This window comes from Trichophyton benhamiae (genome assembly GCF_000151125.1).
Source record: "Trichophyton benhamiae CBS 112371 chromosome Unknown contig01320.20, whole genome shotgun sequence".
In the NCBI taxonomy this organism is placed as follows: domain Eukaryota; kingdom Fungi; phylum Ascomycota; class Eurotiomycetes; order Onygenales; family Arthrodermataceae; genus Trichophyton; species Trichophyton benhamiae.
Genome location: NW_003315083.1, coordinates 106,463 through 129,651, shown reverse-complemented (window position 1 = coordinate 129,651; position 23,189 = coordinate 106,463). Strand labels below are relative to the sequence as shown.

General features: G+C 47.5%; 9 protein-coding genes across 9 annotated transcripts; 4 read left to right on the top strand and 5 right to left on the bottom strand.

The window, feature by feature from the left end:
• Nucleotides 1-468: 468 nt before the first annotated feature.
• ARB_02841 (uncharacterized protein) lies at nt 469-1,401 on the bottom strand (the record flags this gene model as incomplete). Its single annotated transcript, XM_003010897.1, has 3 exons — nt 469-987; nt 1,087-1,205; nt 1,380-1,401. 3 exons carry the CDS (start codon nt 1,399-1,401, stop codon nt 469-471), a joined length of 660 nt encoding a protein of 219 aa, XP_003010943.1.
• Nucleotides 1,402-2,875: 1,474 nt separating this feature from the next.
• Nucleotides 2,876-4,775, top strand: ARB_02840 (succinyl-CoA synthetase beta subunit, putative; the record flags this gene model as incomplete). The annotated part of the gene is made up of 6 exons (XM_003010896.1): nt 2,876-3,249; nt 3,326-3,533; nt 3,646-4,190; nt 4,249-4,280; nt 4,335-4,627; nt 4,695-4,775. The coding sequence occupies 6 exons, from the start codon at nt 2,876-2,878 to the stop codon at nt 4,773-4,775; spliced, it is 1,533 nt and encodes a 510-aa protein (XP_003010942.1).
• A 639-nt stretch (nt 4,776-5,414) lies between these two features.
• Nucleotides 5,415-6,623, top strand: ARB_02839 (thioesterase family protein; the record flags this gene model as incomplete). Its single annotated transcript, XM_003010895.1, has 3 exons — nt 5,415-5,577; nt 5,663-6,455; nt 6,485-6,623. The coding sequence occupies 3 exons, from the start codon at nt 5,415-5,417 to the stop codon at nt 6,621-6,623; spliced, it is 1,095 nt and encodes a 364-aa protein (XP_003010941.1).
• Nucleotides 6,624-7,128: 505 nt separating this feature from the next.
• ARB_02838 (uncharacterized protein) lies at nt 7,129-8,558 on the top strand (the record flags this gene model as incomplete). Its single annotated transcript, XM_003010894.1, has 4 exons — nt 7,129-7,426; nt 7,499-7,593; nt 7,649-7,740; nt 7,802-8,558. The coding sequence occupies 4 exons, from the start codon at nt 7,129-7,131 to the stop codon at nt 8,556-8,558; spliced, it is 1,242 nt and encodes a 413-aa protein (XP_003010940.1).
• Nucleotides 8,559-9,575: 1,017 nt separating this feature from the next.
• On the top strand, nt 9,576-11,139 carry ARB_02837 (uncharacterized protein; the record flags this gene model as incomplete). Its single annotated transcript, XM_003010893.1, has 3 exons — nt 9,576-9,793; nt 9,993-10,067; nt 10,119-11,139. 3 exons carry the CDS (start codon nt 9,576-9,578, stop codon nt 11,137-11,139), a joined length of 1,314 nt encoding a protein of 437 aa, XP_003010939.1.
• A 471-nt stretch (nt 11,140-11,610) lies between these two features.
• ARB_02836 (N,N-dimethylglycine oxidase, putative) lies at nt 11,611-13,133 on the bottom strand (the record flags this gene model as incomplete). The annotated part of the gene is made up of 2 exons (XM_003010892.1): nt 11,611-12,673; nt 12,745-13,133. 2 exons carry the CDS (start codon nt 13,131-13,133, stop codon nt 11,611-11,613), a joined length of 1,452 nt encoding a protein of 483 aa, XP_003010938.1.
• A 511-nt stretch (nt 13,134-13,644) lies between these two features.
• Nucleotides 13,645-15,366, bottom strand: ARB_02835 (neutral amino acid permease; the record flags this gene model as incomplete). Its single annotated transcript, XM_003010891.1, has 4 exons — nt 13,645-14,634; nt 14,689-14,815; nt 14,875-15,017; nt 15,133-15,366. 4 exons carry the CDS (start codon nt 15,364-15,366, stop codon nt 13,645-13,647), a joined length of 1,494 nt encoding a protein of 497 aa, XP_003010937.1.
• Nucleotides 15,367-17,383: 2,017 nt separating this feature from the next.
• ARB_02834 (uncharacterized protein) lies at nt 17,384-21,025 on the bottom strand (the record flags this gene model as incomplete). The annotated part of the gene is made up of 1 exon (XM_003010890.1): nt 17,384-21,025. The coding sequence occupies one exon, from the start codon at nt 21,023-21,025 to the stop codon at nt 17,384-17,386; it is 3,642 nt and encodes a 1,213-aa protein (XP_003010936.1).
• A 982-nt stretch (nt 21,026-22,007) lies between these two features.
• On the bottom strand, nt 22,008-22,920 carry ARB_02833 (uncharacterized protein; the record flags this gene model as incomplete). Its single annotated transcript, XM_003010889.1, has 2 exons — nt 22,008-22,548; nt 22,730-22,920. The coding sequence occupies 2 exons, from the start codon at nt 22,918-22,920 to the stop codon at nt 22,008-22,010; spliced, it is 732 nt and encodes a 243-aa protein (XP_003010935.1).
• Nucleotides 22,921-23,189: the final 269 nt, after the last annotated feature.

Sequence of the window (23,189 nt, the reverse complement as noted above, 5' to 3'; positions counted from 1 at the left end):
CAGGGCAAGTTTTATCATTCTTTCATCCTCGTGGTATACGTCATTTTGTTCTTCTTTATTCAAACGCCTACCTATACGTCTACGTCTACTTTTTATCTTTCTCATGTATATATATCTTTCAATGGCTTAGGGGGACCTACTTATCCTCTGCTTCAATAGTGTGTTCCTGGGGAGGGTTGGCTTCAAATATCATATCCTTTCTGGAGCATCTATTTGAATAAAATATAGATGCATTTTGTCTTTCTACTTCAGTCATTAGAGGTAACTTTGTAGTTTTTTGTAGAAACTTGGTATCATATGCTTATATAGCATTGTTTCGTCTGTATCATTAACGTACATTGATTTCATATCAGGCAGCTAGAGAAGCCATATCAAAGGTAAAAACCGCAAAGACGTGAAAGTCCTCTTTGATATCAAGACAGACAAGGCAAAGTGGAAAAGTGTGTATGATGTGATATAAAAACACATTCACTCATCCCAGATAGCGGCCTTTGCCTTCTCCTCCTCCTCTCGCTTCTGCTCCTCAGCGAGCTTCTCCTTCTCGCGCCGCTTCTTCTCATTTGCAATCACAGTGCGGTCATATTCCTTCTGGCTATCAGATCTGGCCACTCGGTGACCCAGCGCGTTGCCAATCATCCTGGTAGCCACTGCAATCTGTTTCTCGGGGCGCTTAGAGTAGCCTGAAGAGGTACACGACGCACTGCTGGTGGTAGAGCGGCAGCTGGACTGGCGAGACACGTTGGGAGTCGGAGGAGGCGCGCGGATGCCGCTGCGGCTGACCTGGTGCTGGTGGTGATGCTCGCCCTGCTGGTGGTGGTGCTGGTGGGTGCTGGGCTCAGCGGGGGGCGCAGTTATGGTTGTTTCTGCATCACTAGCTTCGTCTTCGGAGGAGAGGTCTTCATCTTCCCAGGATTCGGCGATCTTGTTCAGACGGACGCCGCCGCGGGGAGTGGGCGTGTGGGAGTCGATGTTGGTGCCTGAGCCTAGCTGTTAGTTTCTTGCGACTAGTTTGATATACTGTGCGCGTAACGAGCTAGTGATAACTATTATAAAGACAGCGTGTTAATATCGCAGTGATAGACGTACCTGGACGGCCTTCAGCCATGATTCTGGTCTTTCTGGCGGTGATGCAGAAGCAGAAGTAGAGATGTAGATGTGGCAGTGGAAGGGAGAAGTTGGTACAAGAAGATGAAGCAGGCAGTCAACTAAATAACCAACCCAGCAAGACTTCTTCCAGCTTCACTTGGACATCCAGCAGCCAGTGACTCTGGGGCTATCTAGCTAGCTGGTGATATCTCTGTCCTCTCTGTCCTGTCCTGTCCTGTCCTGTCCTTCACTATCTCGACTGGCCAGCAGTGCTTAGCAGCAGCCCTTCTCACTGATAAGCAGCAGCGATGACATCAGTCCGCCAGCTAGTTATCTACCTAGAACCAGCCACTAACTAACTAACTAGCTCAACTGTGAGTTAGTTAGGCATGCCTAGGTGACTGACTACTGGCTGGCCGGCTAACTAGCTAAGTAGGGTTAAGGGAAGAATAAGGGGCAACGGATGAAGGACCAAAGAGGCCCTGCAGCAGCCCAGGATGACATGCAGCATCCATGCCAGGGAGTGACTCTGAAGAACTGCTCCGTTCCGGCCTCGAGAGTCTTGTCTCCCTTCTCTCTCGCTCTCGAATATAGGCCAGGATGGAGATGCTCTTCACCATCCCACCGCGGAGAGCCGGCAGGTCTCGTAACCAGCTCGTCGTCTCGGGCTCTTCAGGGCCGATCAACAAGCTAACCAACTAACTCGGGAGGTCATAGCAACTAGTTATTGTATCTACGTGCTGGTTCTAGAGAGCTATCAGCCTGGCCAACTACTGGTGGCTAGTTAGTTATTTACCTCGGCCATTCCAGCTTCTGATATCCCGTCGTCAGTAGAGACATACGGGGGAATCATGACGGCCACAGGTCTCAGCAGCGCTTCTACTGGACGAGTGAGCCTGTGGGGTTCGTCTTCTGGTCTCCTTCATGTTTGCTTTTACCGCGAGACTCGCATTCTTCTTTCTCTGATCTTCCTCTGCTTCATGGGCGGACTCTTCATGCCTACGGAGTGGCTAGTTAACTATGTATATGCGGAGACAACAGTGGCTGTTTAACTAGTCAGTTAGTTGTACTGCGACTGACGCCATGATGGCCCCGAGATGGACGCAAAGCTCGTCTGGCCGGCTATTCGGCGGCCAGAGTCCATCTCGCTCTCTGCAACAGAGACATGTATATTCGTCTTCGCCATTCTCTGCTGCGGCTGGATCTCGGTCATATGAAGACACGCTGCCACACTTGAAGATAGGATCTCACACCAGGGTTCTCTTCCAGGGGTTTACCGGTAGGCTCTCACTCTGGCTTCATTGACTACAGTGATAACTAGCTATCTACGTGCTAACAGGTAAATAGGAAAACAGGTACTTGACTTCTGCGTCTAGAACTAGTGAACTGGGAACTAATGAAGAACAGGCGACGGCCAATGTCAAGGAGTCACTGGCATGGGGGACAAAGATAGTCGGAGGCGTCAAGCCTGGCGTCGAGGGTGAACATCTAGGACTGCCCATTTTTCCGTCAGTTCGCGTGGTAGGGTTGCTGGCTCGATTGGGATATCAGATACCTATATACTGACTGTACATAGGCACAAGAGAAGGCCAAACCAGATGCCTCCGCAGTATATGTGCCCGGGAATCAGACGGCCAAGGCCATAGAAGAAGCTCTCGAAGCAGAAATACCCCTTATTGTCGCTGTGGCAGAGCATGTTCCCATCCACGACATGCTAAAAGTCTGTTCATGCATATTTACCCCCTTATCTAAATGGCTGATCTTGCTAACACTGCCATAGATACACTCCATGCTCAAAACACAGTCTAAATCCAGGCTTGTTGGCCCAAACTGTCCCGGAATCATCTCTGCCATCGGGAAATGCAGAATTGGGTTCCAGCCTCTTCCATGCTTTGCACCGGGCAATGTAGGCATAGTAGCTAAATCAGGCACGCTTGGTTATGAGACTGTTGCATCTACGACGAGAGCCGGGCTGGGACAGAGTTTGTGTATAGGCATGGGCGGTGATGTGCTTGCCGGTACCGACTTTGTGGATGCGCTAAAGGTGTTTGAACACGACGATGATACCCATGGTATTATCATTGTGGGCGAGATAGGTGGTGAGGCGGAAATGGAAGCTGCAGAGTGGATCAAGGGGTATAGGAGGAGGACTTCAGAAGCGAAGTAGGTCCTTTAATATTTTTTTTTTCTTTTTTGGCTCAAAAAGAATAAATCAATGGCCCTGGCTAACGATGTATAGACCAATTATGGCGCTGATTGGCGGTATCGAAGCCCCTCCCGGACGAGTGATGGGCCATGCGGGTGCCTGGACAGCAGAAGGTGAACCGGATGCCAGAACCAAGATACAGGCATTGCAGTCTGCGGGGGTGATCATGGTCGATCATCCGGAGAAGTTTGGTGAAGGTATGAAGGCATTGCTGGCTGGTGCTGGTAGGAGATCCAAACCGGTATGTTTCTATCCTTATATACAAGCAGACACAATCTAATGGGTATACGTAGACACCATCCGGGCCTTCCTTGCAGAGAGCATCATATCACACTCTTACCAGGCGTCCACAGATAAGCCGACCATCTAAGCCAGCAAGGTTTCCTCAAAGGAGGATGCTATACATCAAATCCTCTGATGCATTCTGGCTTCTTAAAGAACAAGACATCTCGGTCGTCGAGTCAAAAGGCCCAGCTAATTTCGCTCTTGCCATCGCTATAGACCGTAAAACGTGCGGTCCCTGCGTAACTGTAAGCAAGGGCACAGATGGCAACATCCGCAAGTTCCCATTCAACTATCGTGCACGAAATTTCGACATTGCATCTGTCAAAGATACTCTTGGTCTCACTAAATATCATCCCATGGCCACTGAGTCCTTGGAGAAACTTCTGCACGGGTTGATGAACATCTTTGTGACAAAGGAGGCATTTCTGCTCGAGGTGAAAGCTGGTATAGCTCCCGATGCAAAGGACATACAGATCATTGATGCGCGATTCGGGTTCGACGACGCTGCGTACCGTAGCTCAGGACGACAGGGCGATATCCATGTCCTGCGAAATAAAGCTGAGGAGGTTCCTGCTGAAGTTGAAGCAGAAAAGGACGGGATAGTGTATATCACGTACGTCGGGTCATCTACCATAACACCCTGTTAAACCCTATATTAACACTGCACCTAGGCTTCCAGGAGAAGGTCGTATAGGGACCCTTGGTAAGTGGCTACCACTGTCCTTCACTATTTTGGTTTAACTGACTATCGACCTAGTAAACGGTGCTGGCCTGGCGATGAACACCGTCGATGCCCTCACCCTCCACGGCGGAAGCTGCGCTAATTTCCTCGATACCGGCGGCAAAGCTACTGCAGAAACTGTCAAGTCGTCCTTCCGAGTCATCCTATCTGATCCGCGAGTAAAGGGCATCTTTGTCAACATCTTTGGCGGTCTTACCAAGTGTGATATGATTGCTGAGGGTATCATGATGGCCTTCCGTGACCTGGGTATGAAAGTCCCAGTGGTAGTTAGACTAAGAGGAACAAACGAGGAACTCGGCCAAAAGATGGTATGTCTGTCTTCTTTGTGTATCCGGAGTCATTATTGTTTACGTCCTTTGCTCACTCCGTCTATAGATAGCGGAGAGCGGGTTGCCTCTCCACGCCTTTGACTCTTTCGAGCAAGCTGCAAAGAAGGTCATCAGCCTGTCAAAGTAAGATATAACATTGACGTATATACCAGAATATATGTATGTATGTATGTACTCCGTAGCTCCGTCTCAAAGAACAATAAAAAAGGATAAAAAAAGGGGGGCATCAAAAAAAAAATCGAGGGACGTGGGACTCGAACCCACAATCTTAGCTTAGCTTACTACTCGCAGCAAATGAAAGTAGGAGAGCTACGCATTACCCTTCTGCCAGCCCCTCTAACGCTAAGTAAGAGGGCGCCCTCTTTCGGCCCTTAACCACGAAGGTCGCCAGGGACGGCAGAGAGCCACTACTGGCACCAGCCATGCGCAGGCGGGCATATAGAAGATCAAAGCAAGGCCACAGAGAGAGCTTCATACGCTGCAGGATTCTGCCTGGCCTGCTCAAAGGTTCTTTAGGCAAGTTACATCATCATCCAGGTAGACTTCGCTGGTAGGAGAGAAAAACGCCGGCCCAGCCTTGCCGCGGACCTCGGCATCCTCGTCTGCTGAGTAACACTAACGCCGACTTCAAGTTTTGCAGTAGTGGGCCTGCGGACAGCCTCCTATCAAACTGTTGATAGCATAGCGGACATCTACTGTTGAAAAGCTGCTGCCTGGGACGTTGTTGGGGGCGAGTGGATAGGGACGCAGCTCAACCTCGAGAACGATGCTGGAATCGCGGCTCTCCCGGCCTCCCACGCTCAACATGGCCCGTCTAGCCCTCGGGCTAAGGCACAGCTGTTGCTTATCCCCATTGAGGTACCAGTTACTTCGGCAAGTCCCTGCTTCAGCCACATCCATCCGGGCTCCAGTAAGGGCCTATTCGTCTGGTTAGTGTTTATGTACATATCTCTTTCCCCTACGGTCCGCTCCCGGCGCATTTTTATGCCGTTGGGAAAACTTTGCCATTTATAGTCTTCTTATCTATACGTACATATATATACACCTTCTTGCGTATTCATTTCACTTACTTGATTTTCTCTCCAGGTCATAACCAGACTGCATCCCAAGGCGCTTATTCTTATACATATCCTCCTCCTCCTCCTCCTCCTACATATAAAAAACGGTCACTTTTCCGTCGCATACTCGGTTTCTCGGTTATTGCCCTCGGCTCTTTTCTCGTCGGCGCCATGACAAGCCCGGAACTTGTCGACCTGGGAAGCGAGATCGCTTCTATGCGGCAGCTTTCGAAGACTGAGGTGCTCTACATACCCCCGGATGAGATATCCAAGGAAATCAATGACTATATCGACACACATCCGCTGGCTGTTTCACTACGGGGAGATGCCAGATACACCGAATCTCGACCGCATCTAGAACAGCCTTCTATGACTCGTGCGCACAGCCTCACGGGCGGCACATTGACAGGTCCAGGCCGTATAGTCGTGCCTCCATTCACCTGGAGCACTACGGACGGCTCATCGTTTGTCTCGATATTTTATCTGGGTTCCGACGTGTGTGGTCACCCTGGTATTGTCCACGGTGGACTCTTGGCTACTCTGCTCGACGAAGGGCTTGCAAGGACATGTTTCCCCGTTTTGCCGAATAAGATTGGTGTCACGGCCAATTTGAATATTGACTACCGTGCCCCTGCACCAGCCGGAGAATTCTTTGTCCTGAGAGCAAAGGTCACCAAGGTCGATGGCCGTAAGGCATGGGTGGAGGGTTGGATTGAGGGCCTGCCGAAAGATGGAACCGACCCTGTCAAGTACGTCGAGGCGAAGGCTTTGTTCATAGAGCCGAAGATGGCTGCAGTAAGTTCGATCATTTTACCACCATCAGTCACCCTTGTGCTGTAGCTAACATGTTTAACCAGCTACTTACCAAAGGCCAAAAGGACACCTCTGCCAAAACTTCACCCTCCACTGCCCGTTGATACACTTATATATTCCCCATCTTTTAGCTCCGCGTTTCCCATTCAGGTCTACATCCAGAGATAGATTTCTTCCTTCGCACTTTTCTTATTGCTTATCTTGTTAGAAGCTTTGGCGACGATAGACGTGTGTCACTTAGATCTTGTTTAATAAAACATGCCACTAAATGTACCAGCAATAAATATAATGTTACCTCGATGCTTCCTCGAGCCTAGCTGTCGATGTAGGACTCGGTGCATATAATATCGCGGTGGAGCCAGCTCCGGCTCCCTATTGGCTCCAGCACCACCGAGCTCTCACCTTAACCCAACCTATTCCTATCTATCCGTCTAACAACATTCAGATGTCAACAACCACCATCGCTCACCATTCAACCAGCTCTACCTTGCTCAAGGACGGAGTGTAACTATCCAGAGAGCCATCCATCCTCTCTGGCCGTTCTCCTTATGATCGCGCTTTCGGCCTAATAACCACCAGCCACACTTAACAACACTTCACGCCGTCACAATGTCCAAACAAGCAAGATACATCCTCCTCTCGCTACCAAACTCCATCTCCCCTTCACATCACCGCGATGATGCCCTTGAAGCCATACGCTCGATAGTCGCAGACAACGGAAATACATTCCCCTTCACGGTACCAGAGTTCAAGATCGGAACCCTGGACGCACTCGTACAGCAGGCAGATGAACTGGGTAAAGTCGAGGCTCTTTGCGAGAATGTCGTTAGTAAAGTGGGAGATGTGCTTTCGAGTGTGTTGGAAGGCGATGAGGCGCAGATATCGAGAATGAAGATGGTCAATGAGAGTGCGTTTCTGTCTTTGAATACCCGACGGATAGGTGGGGTATGAGAGAAGGCCTGGCTGACGAGGAATATAGGACCGCTGGATCAATACCTGCAATCTTTCTCATGGAACAAGGTCAAATACAGAGCTGACAAGTCGTTGGCAGAGTTGATTGACCTCCTGCAAAAGGTACTTGTCCGAGATGTCGATGTTATGGAAGGATGATAGCTAACTTCCTAATCAGGAAATCAACAGCATCGACAACGATGTACGAGCGAAATTCACCCAGTATAATGGCGTCAAGTCAAACCTGGCTGGTCTGCAGAGGAAGCAAACGTCAGTCATGATTATGTCTTTGTTCTGTGTGCCCTATTTAGATACTAACGTTTTTATGCAGAGGAAATCTTTCCACCAAGTCCCTGGCCTCAGTTGTTGATCCTAGCCTCCTTGTGCAAGACTCAGAATACCTAGAAACTCACCTCATTGCACTCCCCAGCCGAGATGTCAAGGATTTCCTACGTGCATATGAAACTCTCTCACCCATGGTCGTTCCACGCTCGTCCATACTACTTGCTTCAGACGATGAATATACTCTCTACGGTGTTACGACGTTCAAGAAGCACAGCGCAGAATTCATCCATAAATGCCGCGAGAACCGATGGACGCCGAGAGAATACAAATACGTGGAGGATGGCGGCGAAGAAGAACGCAAAGAAATCGACCAAGTTGCTGGCGACGCTAAGAGGCTGTGGGGTGAAGCTTTAAGACTCGGAAAGACTGGATGGGGCGAAGCCGTGATGGTGTGGGTGCACATCCTTGCTTTGAGAATGTTCGTTGAGACCGTCCTGAGGTACGGACTGCCGTTGGACTTCACATCCGTCTTGATTAAGGTACGTACCGCAACCCCTTCCCTGTACTCCTTCCATATATCCGTACACAAAGCTAACGTCCCTCATCAGAGCACGGGTAAGAACGCTAAAAAGATCAAGGATGCGCTCGATTCATCGTATTCATACCTGGGCGGTAATGCGTTTACTCGGGACAAGAAAGGTCGGGTTCGGAAGGACGACCCGAATGAGATGCAACAGGTGGGCGTTCCCGACACGGCAGCCGAATATACAGCATTTGTATATTATGAGTTCGAGGTAGAGTAAGTTAGTTGGTTGTTATCTTGGAACTCGGGATGGTACATAGCTGCTTTGCTGTTTTTGTCTGTTTTTTTCGTCTACATATCTCTACTCCTATGGAGTAAGTACCGTTTAGGCTATCTATGTGGAATTTTAGGCCGTCCTTTTTATCACAGGCAGATATATACGTACTAGAATTGGATAAAAGATCATGAGTCTGCGATCACCGATAGTTTTGATAGACTTCTATGTCATTTGATTCGTACAAGGAGCGTTGGACTCAATTTGATGGAGAACAACAGTCTTTCAGAACCACCTACTACTCACTAACCACCATTTCCCACATATAGCAAAGGACCATCAACACACAGAGATAGAAATCAAACACAAGAGGTAAACTACTAGGTTTGAGGTTCTTTTAAAACCTTTCGTTCCAGGGGTTGATCTACCGAAATGCTCTCGAAAGATCAAGGGGATTGCCAATGAAGAAGTGTCACCAAGCAAAATCGCTACTTTCTCCAAGAGGGATAAAACGCCAGGTATGGGACTCCCAAGGCCGGTAACACATCTCTGACCGCTCCCTTGTCATCATCAAGCTGTTATCCGATCCTTAAACTGAAGCCAAATACCCTGGATTGGCAGACATCTTTCCAAACGAAACACGTTTGGTCGCAGTCAAGATCATCGCCAATCACAGCCAATCAGCAACATCAAATACGTCGCCATGCTTAGCAAATCCGGGAGTCTAGAATTTAGACCTCTGCAGCTCCATCGCACGGCGGAGCCAAAGCCCAGGCTGGCAACTGAGCTGCTTAGAAATATCTGGGTCCAGGACCGTACGAATTAATAACTCGCTTGGCCAGATGGCTGCTGGAGATCAAAAGTGGCCACCTATACTCTGCACGGCTGCTTATATACGGGGAACAATGAGGAAACAGTTTCAGGATGTAACCAGCAAGGTTACACGGTTATACGAGACGGTATGCCGATTCGGGATCTTCTGTTGGTTGTAGATAATACCCGGATGCTGAAAAAAGCTGAAGAATGAAGGGCTCAATTGATGTCTACCGTCTCGACGATGGAGATGGAAAAAGAGAGAGGCCGATTTATGTGCCGTTTTCCAGGTACAGAGCCATCTATACAACCGGGGAGGCGAAAGAAAATTTATCGCTCCCTCTTTCCATGGTTCCGAACGAACCGCCAGGAGGGGCGTTTCATCTGCCAAACTCTGCGACGTTCTGCCTGTCTTATCTTGAGCAGATGTACGAACTGCTGAGGAACCCGACCTAAACCGTGCCTGTTGTTGTCCTAACTTGTAATCTTACCCCGGGAACCGGGATCCCCTTATTACCCGCATCCGAGTTTATCCTCCACACCTGAGAAGGCTGGATTGATATAAATCTCGACACATCCAGCTGCTGGAGTATTCCAATAATCTCTCATTCTTTGCATTCACGATAGGAAACACCACCAGCACATCTCCAAGACCCATCTTCCTCTTCACATCTCCCTCACTAGTTCCGTCACAATGGGATCGTAAGTTCATATTCATCTGATAACCAAGCTACGATAGCTAATTCATCATAGCCTCGTCCATTTCCACGAATCCGACTTCACTCGTGAGACTCGCGCTGCTCACATTGGTCAAAGAGGCTTCACGGTCTGGTTCACTGGTATTTCAGGCTCCGGAAAGTCTACCATCGCTGTAGCCCTCGAGAAGGAGCTCATTTCCAAACGCAAGCTCGTTACTTACCGACTTGATGGCGATAACATCCGCACTGGTCTCAACAAGGGCCTCAAATGGTCGGCAGCAGACCGAACTGAGAACATTCGCCGTATTGGTGAGGTAGCCAAGCTCTTCGCCGACTGCGGGATTGTTACTCTTACTTCTTTTATCTCACCGTTCGCCGTCGACCGAGCTGCCGCGCGTAAGCTGCACGAGCTATCAGAGGCAGAGAAGGAAAGAGGAGAAACTCCTCTGCCGTTCATTGAGGTTTACGTCGAAGCACCTGAAGATGTCGCCTTCAAAAGAGATAAGAAGGGTCTTTTGAGAATGCAGAAAAGTGGAATGGTGAAGCTCTCGGGTGCAGGCAAGTCGGGTGATGAAGAATACAATATTCCAGAAAATCCTGAGATACACATCAACAATGACGAAAACATGACCATGGAGATTGCCGTCAAGCTTATCATCGACTACCTTGAAAAGAGGGGCCTACTCGATAGCCCACCAGACATTGCGACTGCTGAAGCTGAATCCGCGAAGCGTGTGAAGGAGGGCCAGGACATCAAAGAAAAGAGACTGCTGCGTGAGCTAGACGAGAAGGATGCCGCCGTCAAAGCCGCCGTGGCTGCCGGTAACAGTGAGCAGATTGAAGATGCCCGGAAAAGTGCAGCCTTGGCTGCTGGTGCTCTCAAGTCCTTTATCGCCAACAAGCATAGAGCGATCGATGAGGCCGCCAAAGCTGCTGAAGAAGCTGCAGCTGCCAAAGCAGCCGAAGCTGAAGAAGCCAACAAACTTGCACAAGCTACACGTGCTGAGGCTGCCAAGTTGGCCCAAGATCTCGCTACCTACGATGCCGAAACTTCTGCTCGTACCACTGCTAATTAAGCAGTTCCTTGCCTCTGTTTTCTCTTGTTTTCACCTGCCTTATGCTGTAAAGATATCCTCTCACACCTTGATATAGAGCACGGAATAGTCACGAACTACGAACATAGATTTTGTTATTTTTCATATATTTCCAAGTAACCCACTACTTATTAATTTATAGTACATAGCTCTTGATATCGAAGGGCACTTTCAGCACGATATCTAACTATTACAATGAATCGTAATCAGATTGGAGCGCTGAGTGTTTGGATTTTCTCTAGTCAGATTTGCCTACCTGTAAAAAAGGTCACTCGTCCGCTCAATGGTAACGCATGTGATTGTGTGCAAATATATATACACATATCTAGTAAATACGTGTCAATTCACTGAGTAGGTCCCTGGGAAGGCTTAGTGATATATTTCATACATAACAAAAGGTATAACAAACATGTCAACACGAGGGGCAGCGAATTTATAAGCTATGCCATGAGATTATCCCCTGTAGAATTTGGATTCAATCCAAGGCATAGGAGTAACAGTAGCTTTGCGGAGTTTCTTGCGGACAAGTATCCCGACCTCCGTACCCTTCTTATGAAGGCCCTGCTTAATGTATCCCATGGCGATGTTTGTACCACCAAGAGTTGGGCTGGGGAGGCCAGAAGTAACCACACCGACTTCAGTTTTACCATCTGCGAGGTCCACGATGACTGCACCTTCACGGGCGGGTGCACCGCCTTCAACTGTAAAGCCAACTCGTCGCCGAGTGAGCGTCTTGGCTGGGGATGCAAGTTGTGGGAGAATGGTGGAAGCTCCATTGAATTTGGATAGGGGAGAAGATGGGTCCCGTCTGTCTTTACCAACAACCCAGCCAAGACCAGCAACGGGTGGTGTCTCGGACAGAGATATATCATGACCATATAAACACATACCAGCTTCCAAGCGGAGAGAATCACGAGCGGCCAGCCCAGCGAGCTTGACATCTGGGTTGGAAATGAGGAGTTCGGCAACACGGCGAGGTAAATTGGCATCAGAATCAGTAGGAATGGAGATTTCAAAGCCGTCCTCCCCGGTATATCCTGTCCTGGAGATTAGAAGACGTGATGGGGTGCTTGATCCATCTGGGAAGTTCAAATGGAGCTGGCGGCATTGACCAAAGTGAAGGGTGGAAAGATCAGCATCGGCAGACGATTCTTTCTTGATAAGGGGCTGAAGTGCGTTCGCACTTGCAGGACCTTGAAGTGCAACTAGGGCCCTGTTATCAAGTATAGTCCAGTTTATAACTGAGTCGCGCTTGGAGGGATCTTGAGAGTTCCTGAATGCCTCGATTTCTTTTGTTAGAAACTCGAGGTCTTCCTTGCGGCGACCTGCATTTGTAACGAAGTAGAAAGACTCCGGTCCAAGGCGTGTGACCACAGTGTCGTCAACAATTCCACCAGTGCTTTCGTCAAGAAGACAGGACAAGGTAGAATGGTTATCCTTTAGAGAGTCGAGGGAGGCAGGAGTAATCTTCATCAACAGGTCTCGAGCACCTGGACCGATGATGTGGTGTTGTACCCTGAGTATGAAGGATGCCAGTTAGACAATCAATTTCAAAATATAACACGTAAGTAACATCAATGCACTCACATATGGCTCACATCAAACAAACTGGCCTTCTCTCGCGTCCATTTGTGACTCTCGACGTGGCTCAAGTCGGCATATTGTAAGGGCATGGCATACCCCGCGAAAGGGACCATTTTGCCCTTGTGCTCAACATGGAAGTCATAAAATTGCGTTCTCTTGATGTCAGATTCAGCTGCAGAAGAGTTGGAGGTGAATCTCAGCCCTGATGGTTTTCCCAATGTGCCGCTGGCAATCAATGGCTGCCGATATCTCACAGTCGGAGCTCCGTGAATTTGGCGGTAATGTCGGCTCAATTGAGCGCCGTGGGTAACTCCGCTCCAGCATCTGGAGCTCACCCTGGCCTGGAAGACACCGCTTCTAGCGAACTCGGGTACTCTTGCGATTGTCTTCATGGTGAATATGGAACTCCGGACTTCTGGAATCAATACAGGGCAAAGTTCGGCAGCAAGAATGAAGTCGGAAAATGATCGGAAAAGTGACGGGGAACTTTCTAATAGCCGGTCACGTGGAGATATGAGTTCCTGTCGGCCGATTACCTAATAGCTCTGTCACATGACACATTTTCGGTCCGAACACCCAAAGCAGAACATCCATCGATTACTTTTCAGCCTCCATTCGAAAAACACCAAAACGCCTGATATCCTCCTGTAGACCTCCATCGAACTCTCCATTGAATTTCCTTCATATATATAGGCTGTTGAAAGTATACATCCCCATTATATGATCTTGCAGGATAGCCATGTTATATACCCAACTCCGTGAGCAACCACCATGGAATATGGAACTGCCTCTAGCTCTTCTATAACCCGTTATCCTTACAGGAAAAGGCCTTACCGACCTTCCCACTCTGGTAATTGAGCACGACACTGTCAACTGATGCCTAGATAGGTTGTTAGTTGACTGTCATTTAGAAGGGCTGTAGCTGATGCATCTTACATATGTTCCTGGGCCAAGGAATAGCAGTCCGACGCCAATGAGGAAGATATTAACACCCCATCCGATCCATCCTCGTATACTTCGGGGCTTTCCTGGCTTCTCGGCTTCGTCTGCGGACTGCATTCGTAGATACGCCACTCCCCAAAAGATGAATCCAAAGAACGAGTCAAAAAGTGAACTCATTATAGAGAGAAGATCGGTGAAGAATGGAATAACCTCCGCGACAATGAAAGCAAGTATCCAAAGCACCGCCAAAATTCCAGCCCAGGAAGACCAGCCGACCAGAGTGTGTTCTGTCTTGTGCCGAGTGTTGTCAAAAATACGGAAAAAGATGAATCGTGCAGATACCGATGCATAGAGCACTCCAAGGAAAATCAATGTAGGTACCATGAATGAAAAGGCAACCTTCTTGTATACCTCATTGCTGAGGGAGCCAAATGCTGGTGCAGTCATGTATTGCGTGCCTGTAAAGACATAAACAATCGCACCCACAATACTGAACACGATTATTTCAGCAATGGTGACCGCCCAGAGAGCTTTGCTAAAATCCTTTGGGTTTCTCATCTCAGCAATAAAACTTGGAAGGGTGATCTGGCCGATGAAGGTATAGCTGATATTTAAAAAGGCAGACATTCCCGCAACAAAGGTCGTTCCAGGGAGTGGGAATGCTGTGACAATAGGCTCACCCCCCATTAACTTGCCGTCGGGGCCTTTATGATTGGGGTCGGGGTTATACTTCGCTGGGTGAGCCTCAAGTCCGGCAAATATCATCGAAAGGAGAACCGATATAAATGTGAAAAAGGCCGATAGAGTCGCAAGCTTCGAAAGCGTATTGAAAGTCCTTGGTATGGAGCAGACAAAAGATATCACAGCTGTCAATGCGACAAACACCACAGTACAAGTGCTGTGGTTTGTCATTGTGTTCAAGTACTGTGCACCAACCAAGCAATGTAAGCCCTAGAGACACGTGTTAGCAATAACGCGAGGATGGCCCAGGAAGACAAATCACACCTGGATAAAGGTATTGTTGAGGAGGAACATGATGGCCGTGAGATACCATGCTGCCCTAGAACCCCAGAAAAGGCGTTGGCCGATGTCACAGATATCTCGCACATCCGGATGGCGTAGGCAATATTTCCTGAGTATACCAGCGATTAGTGGATGCGATACCCCTTGTGTCCTGAAAAGAATACTTACCAGATGACCAGGGAAGTATATAGAACCATTCCGGCGACCACAACTGTAAGTATCAGCCCCGGGACTAGGCCGAGGACCGAATAAGAGTATGGAAATGACATGATAGCCAAGCAGATGTACTCTGAAAATAACAGAGCTGCAGTCTATTTCGGGAATACTCTGTGATTAGCACCCTAACCACAAGAGTAGAAGAGTCGGTTTCGAGAAAAGTGACTATTCGTCACAATGAAAGCGGTGGGAGAAGTTTAGCAAACAAACCTTCTGCCAACTACAAGTCCTATACTTGATGGCATGGCCTGCTTCCAACTCAACCTGCTTGCTCACACTCATAGCCGAAGTGCTGTCATCTTCGCTGCTGGAGGTTTCATCTCCAACACCACCGTATCCGCCACGGGCAACAATTTGCGAGGGCCCCCTAGCATGAGTAGGCAACGGAGAAGTATCAATTGTCGAGAGGTCCTTGCTGACCCCATGCTCTGGATCTAACGCCATTTGATAAATCTGATGGTACGCTTCCAGCGTACGGTAGCAGGCAGGGCGGTGGCAGCGATTCTTCGTTCGGCTGATGACATGTACTTCAAATTTTGCTCTTTCTGTGATAGGTAATAAATTACGGATGAATTCCTCTTTCCGGGAATGTTAGAAATTAACGATTGAACTTTCTAGAAAAGGAGATATAAGCTCGTGGTCGCAATATGTCCACGGGTAGGTGGTAGAAATTTAATTCCGTTCGGATGAAATGTTGGCGGCTATAAGGTCAACGGATTGCCCCAAATATATATAGCAGGATGGCAATTCCATCGTTTCAATGTGACGTCGTAGCAGCGAAGTGGAAAAACTCATATCCCTGTGCTAGTAGTGGACACCCTTTGCCCCCACCCTGAATTCCGCAATCAGGAAGCGTATCTCGATCATCCATCGCCGGGCGTCTAATTGGATATCATTGTTGTTAGTCATGCATCTCCCGCATCCTCCCATCCTGGAGCCCCAGTTCCCAATGAGAGCCGTGCGAAGGATTTCAGTCTTGGCATATGCTTGGCAGACGCTTGACACGTGGGGTCGGTGATGTCATTTTTCCAAGTGAAGTTTAGCGCGGTGGCCCCTCCGTTGGCAAGCCGACAAGTGCCAAGTCTTTGGGGAAGCTTGGTTGTCTTGACCAGTAGCTTATTGGTACCACAACATACATCATGTAAACAGTAGGCTATTCGCTTGTTTGCACATCGTTCGTTTGACATACTATTTACGCCTCTACTTGTTTTGTGAACCCCAAAGTTTTACCAAATTTTCAGCCTTGGTTAACTATTGCCATGTTAAAAATATCTAAGCTATTTGAGTATGAAGTGCTCCATATACCCTGCAACAGTAACACAGGTGTTGGGAAACTCGAATGTTTATTGTCAAAGTATTTATGATCGATTGCCCATAGATTCACTGAGGCGGAAAACGGGAAATTTAGTGTTAGTAGGGAAGAAATATCAAGTAATATAAGACAAGGCATACATTGTGACCATCATATATGTTCTTGCCGTACTCCTTCCCCTATTGCTACAGGACTTAACTTTCCACGGCCCTATTTGCCGCCTCAGATATGAATTCCACAACCAATTCGGAGTTTTCATACTAAAAAGCAAAATCTAATGGTGTTTCACCTTCTGGAGATTCTGGAGATCCTGGGTTTAGCTCCGGTCGGAAGGCCACTCTGGTAGTAGAAATGAAGCTGTCTTTTGCTGCTGCCACGTTGCAAACTGATTATCCAAGTTCTGATGGTTGTATATTTGCATCTGTACCAATCTCAAGTAACAGCTTTGTCGCATCGGTAGCGTTGGGGAGTAAGGTGCTTTCATAGCCACAATAATTAACACTATAGTCCTATTTCATTTCTTGCATTACCTGCTGGTTCCGGTCTAGAAAGGAGGAGCTCCATGATCTTAAGGCGATATATATTAGCGGGGTACTGTCTTTATCTCTAGCATTCATGTCCACTATATATTTGTTAATCAGTAGGCCCGCAATTTTAGTCTGTTGTGCAGTGGCTGACCAATAGAGTGGTGTTATTCCCGATTGATCTCCTAAGTGGTAGTTGACCCTCTGTGTCTCTGGTAATAAATTAATCATTGACATGTTTTTCACTCGTATTACCTACAAAAGGGTAAGATTCTACCATTGTCCCGCGGCCCCGAATACACACCTTTTGTATCTACTAAAATTCCAATACTCTGGACATCCTCACTTTTTTACTATATTTAGGAAAGTATTCAAGATGTGGGCTCCCACTTCATTAATTTCAAGCCATGCAGTATCCTCTAACGCTCTAATAGTTTCCTTGTGCCCTTGTACTACGTAAGATGCGAGTATACTGCCAAGCTTGTTTTTCACATTCCGCTCAACTTGCGTGAAATTTTCCCAGCACTTCAACACTTTATCACGGCCCTTACTGCCAAAGACAATGCGGGCTTGTCCTAGTCACCATTGAGTTGTGGGTTACCCCATTTGCTTGATGTCAGCAGATTTACGATATCTCCATGGCCTTTTTCAGCTGCGTAAGATATCGCTGTCTAGCTCTTAGTAAACGAATTATATCGACATGTCCATTTTCTGCAGCAAGTGATAGAGGCGTCCTTTGGAAGTCATCCTGGTGCTCTGCATCTATTGTTGGAATGGATAGAAGTAGGTCAACAGCCATTTCATGGCCATGTTCTGCCGCAATTGATAATGGTGTTTTGCCAGAGCTTCCTTTCGCATTGGGATCAACCCGTTTATCAAGTAGAAGGCGTTTTATGATGTCAATATGTCCGTAACTTGCTGCATAGAATAAGGGACTACATTGAGATGAGTCCGCGACATCTGGAAGTGCTCCTTTCGCCAAAAGGCAGTTCAACGAGTTGATATCCCCATTCTCTGCAGCGTATGATACCGCATTGCGACACGTTTCATCTTTCCATTCCAAGCATGCCCCGTACTCTATCAAGGTTTTAACGACAGGATACCAACCTTGTTGTGCGGCAAGAACCAGAGTCTCACCCCCAGATGACCCATCATCCAAACTTGACTCCTCGTTCAACAGGAACAAAGTGTATTCTAGATTGCCCTTCCGAGTCTCCTGTAAGAGCGTATCTCCGAAGTATTGTCCCCAGATTCTCTCATTGTCAAGGAGGTTTTCAAGAAGGTAGTCTGGTTTGGAAATTGCATTTCGATCGATTAAGACTTTTTGTAAATTGATAATTGATTCTTCGAAAGCCTCGGGGTTCAAACGGCCTTTAAAACGAGCGAGGCGTATGAAAGCCTTTGCGTAGCAGTGAACCGCATCGGCAAGTGTGTATCGAGATCGTCTTTTAAACCGTTTTTTATCACGGTTGTTGGATGAATTTCCCCCCATATACGAACAGTTAGTCCCAAATAACGATATCTGCTTTTGTTGACTGAGATTAGATTGGTATAAAATCTTGGTGATACCACCCAAACTAAACTCGATCTCCCCATCATATAGGGCCTTGCGGTAGCATTCACACAAGGACAATACCAGGAGACTGTAATGGTTGAGGACTTCTGTTGATTTTACTGGACCTTCCTCCGGATTTGAGCCTAGTTGTGACTGTTGGCTATTTGGCACAACCCATAATAGTAATCTTTCAGCATCTATCAATGGCCGTAATAGTAATGTTTCAGCTTCTCTCCAATTCTTTTCACAGATAAAAGTATCTGACTCATCTCTGCCAACAAGATATGGCTCGAAAGCCGGAAGAAGTTTCCTTTGAATTATTAACGCTGGAATGACACAGGTAAAAGCATCCACGGTGGATCCTAGGCCACTTTCGGTAAAAGCTCTTAGCAGCTTTGTGACATTTTCATTCACGTAATTCAGTCCCTTGCTCTTTTGAAACTCTGTTTTACCACCAAGGTTTTCGATAGTATGTGTTATTGAGGAAAAGAATAAGGCATAGATCTCTTGAGCACACATCATTTGTAATGATGTAGTATCAGCTGCCACTTCTAGAACTGTGAGATTGGTACAGTCTCTAACAGGGATGTTATGTCGACCAAATAGTAGACCTGTCTGTCCATTCAGTTTAATTTTTCTCTCGTCAATCTTAAAGCCCCCATTCTCGCGCCAAAGATAAAAATCAGTGGTGGTATATTTATCCATGGTGGAATCTGGTGCTGGGGAAATTATACGTCTTAGGTGTACCCGTGACGTATTTCTCATATCTCGGAGCGACCACAGCCATAAACCTAGAACAGCCTCCAGTTCGGATTCATCGGCGTGCCATTTACCAGTAGGTTGTCCATCTGTATCAATTTCGCGGCTAAGTGATAGGTAAATGTCTCCACCAGTAAGATCCGCTCCTTCAAGCGTGGAGTGAACGGCCCAAAATATAGTAAAGGCTGAGTCCCACCCTTTCTTGAAATCAGTGTCGGAGGTAAGAAAGATCTGCATCGTGGACTCAATGGCCTTTGTCAATATCTGTGCAGTGCTTCGAACACTGACAAGTTTATCTTCCCAGCTATCGGTCAGACGGGCAAGCCGAGCCCTGTACATGAAAGCCCTAACACATGGTTCCATCGGCAATGATTCAGCCGCAGATTGTTTTGACTGAACCGCAGCACGCCATCTAGACGGGGCACACTTGACGTAAGATTTCCATCCCACATCCATTTTAAAATGAGGGTCCCACCAATCTTCAGGGAGCTGGAGTTTATATGCTTCATTGCCCGGTATTGTAGGATCATCAACGTCTACTCGAAAGCCAGATAAAATGCAACTTCCAGCGTGTTCCACAAACATCTTTACAAAGATCAGGTTCTCATTTTTAAGTAACTGTCCTTGTATTGGGGGGGTATATTTGGGTAAGCGCCATGCTTTTTGAAAGCTTTTTGCTGTGTGATATGGGCCTGATACGACTGTCCATATTTGCTTAGACTCGGAGTCGAGGGGGTTTGGCCCAAGTTCAGTTCCAATATTTAGAGCAAACCAGTCAAGCTCGTGGGTCTTGTACAAATCAGGTTTATGTGCTAAATAAATATCCTCTTCGCGTAATCGACTCGCGCGTAGAGTTGAACGCACCACACTCATCAGTATCGTCGCTCCGAGTTGGGCCACTGCGACAGACGAATGACATGCCCTGAGTCCAAGGAACTGCAGCACAAAACCAATGGATGTGCTTGTTATAGCACACCATATCCAAGGTCCGTTATTTCCATTCCTCCCTATCTTCCAAGAAGTGATATATCGTGTGAATTCTCCCTTTTTGTGCGTGTATGCGAATGAGTCAAAGGCTTGATCCCCAACGAACTGTGTACCGGGTTGGACCCAGTACACCTGGGAAGCAGCTGTATCGCCGTCTCCATCTGTTTTTGGACTCCTTTCGAAGACCCGTTCCTTAGTGCTGCTCTCAATCAAGTGAGCGCAAAGTCCCGTTCCAAGGCATAAGAGAAAGGTACCAATAACAGCAAGTGGAATGGCATAGTTATCTTGTAAGTCTCGTTTCACGTCATTGAATTTGTACCTAGCAATTGTAGCCCATACGAGGACACTTGATTGCAGCAGACCACCAAATATAGCAGCGGCAGTAAACCAATGCCTTGAGCCTTGTTTTATCCCTACGTTTAGGGAAAGATTCGGATTTATTGCAAAGTGTGTGTCATCCCGAGCAGACTTGTTTTCTTCATCGCTTGGGCGTTTGCCCACTTCCCTCCACTCTTGGTTATCTTTCTTGAGATAGTCCTTGAACGGGTAAATTCCAGCCGTGGCCTGAGAATTAGGATTATACGAATAAAAGTCTTCAATTGTTGCATTCCGATCATGTACGATTTCCAGGAGTTTGGGCCGTCCAAAAACGCGGGCGATGCCTCCATTGTTATAAAGCTCACAGACATCTCGACTGGTAGAGGAGCAAAGTTCGGCTTCAGCATTGCCAGCTCCCTCCTGGGCTCGCCCGATGAATGCCCTCAGAGACGGTGTCCCGCAGACCCGGATTGCCGATACTATTGTTGTGATAATACCTAGAGGTGCCATCGAAAAGATGAAGATGTCCGTCTTGGTCAAGCATTCGCTTAGATATTGTTTCGTCGGCGCTTCACCAAAGAGGGAGATGAGAGGCGCTAAATCTGTAGCCAGATTGTTTGAGAACTCATCCCACCAGCTTCCTACCATTGTAACCGGGAGGTATATTTTCTTTGAAGGGTATCATGCATTGAAACGGAACCATGTAGCTGGCGGAGTGCTCCTTGTAAAGGATACCTTTCTGAGACGTTCATGACCTCCTACACCGACAGGGTAGGCCTTTGGTTAAATATATCAGCCAACGATTTAGCCGCCGACACCGAGTCGGACGGCCCAAACTGACCGGAATGATCGACATGTCGAGCACGCGAGCCTGATTGGAAGAGTCGCTGCGGCCCGATTGAAAATGGAGCAGGGGTTGTCCGATGCAGCTCGCCAGTTGAGAGCGAACCAACAGTAAGGAGTGGCAGAGGAATTTATCTTTTGACATAACTACTCCGTAGTTAACGACTCACGGGTTAGTAGTATCATAGCATCCGGCTCCTGGTTACATACTCTGTACAGGGTAATAGCCCTGTATTAGGGTGCAGGATCAGTGTCATCGGGTGGAAAATGCTGGAGACAGTTAGCAAGCAAGATGGTGGGAAATAATAACCCGCTGACTCTGACTAGTTTAACAAGTTAGTTAACTTAGTCAAATAACTAACTAGTTAGTTAGTTAGCCTGCCGAGGCAGTTAGTTAATGGATCCGTCGTCAAAGCCGGCGCCTAAGTTAGCAGCTTCAGTTCTTCCGCGCGTCGCACGAGCGCGGACGGTTCCAATGCTGATATCTATTTAATAAACATGACTAAATTTGATAAAACTGTTCCCGAATGCTATTATCGTGTCAGAGACGCAGTGTTTTCCACTGTATTAACTAGTGATGCCATGCACTCAGGTATGTTTTGTCCATATTACCCACCGCATATCAGGACATTTAGGCTATATTCTTCTGAGTAGTTGATATACTCTGCTGAAGAGCAAGATGGGCTGGAATAGTTAGGCCGCTCAATGCTCAATGGATAGGGATCATAAATGGCAACTGAAGGGGAAGGGAGAAGGTAGGAAAATAGTTAATCGCTGCCGACGAAGATCAATTTTCCGTCGGGATATTCCTTTCCCACTCCTCCCACGTCATATATTCCCAACCTTCTTCCGCTGCCTGGGCATTATATTCATAGAATTTCTTCCACTCCCTCCAGGGAACGTTTAACTCTTCAACTGGTCTCCCTAGCTCTTTTGCTAGTTTTCGATACTTCTTAGCTTCACTCGGCGGAATTGGTACCCCTTCGGCTGGATCATCATCCAAGTCCTGCAACATAGGTCCCGGCGATGGTTTCAAGATCCCAGCAGCGACTAGCCTTTCTCTTTCATCCATATCCTGAGTCAGTCTCTCGATTTCAGACCAAAATCTCGGCTCCAAATTGTCCTGAAGCCACTTTGCGTCTTCTGGGCGCTCCCGGAGATATTTGAGCTCCTTTTTCGTAAGACCCATCTCCTGGTGAAGGGATGATCTGACGGATTCACGAAAGGTCCATTCCCTCTGGCTTTCGGGTGGTGGGCCTGAAAACGGGTAGTACTTGCGGAGTATGCGCTGTACCTTGGAGGCTTGTGCTATCTCGGGCTTGCTTTCGCTAGATTGTTGATATTAGCTATTGACTTCAATATATGATTATTTAGGAAGAAGGGCGATCGAATAGAGTCTGCCCCGTCCACTCGTATGACAGAATAGGTATGTCTTTGTCGCCGGAAGCTTCGCCGTAATCGATGAGAAAGTAGCATCGACGGTTGTCAAAAGCAAAATCAGCACCATACGAGTCCCACCTATGTCGTCTTGGATCCAGGTCACAGTTCCAGTGCTTCTGGCACAGTTTGTTTAGAATGAAGTAACTTCGAGGAAAGTAACCTTTGCCAGGGACAAGGTGAGTGAACGTCTGCGCCAGGATCCGCATTGGACCAGATAAATCTGTGGTTGAATTATGTGGCGTATCATCATTTGTCTCCATGGTTGGAGAACAATTGACACTCCAGTAGCTTGTGAAAGACGTCTGGTTTGGTAAGAGAAGTATAAATTAGGGTGATCGAGGATGAAACGGAAAAGCTAGCTGTCTCACCTGTAGCTAGACGGCTATGCTCAATAATCTTTTTCATCCCACAAGATGGTTAGTTACAGCTGTCTGAGTGTGCTACGTCGGTGCCTAATTGACTAAATTTAAGCGGGATTTCTCGGGAGCTGCAATGCAGTGCTTAATCACCTTCAATAGTTAGAGAGTTA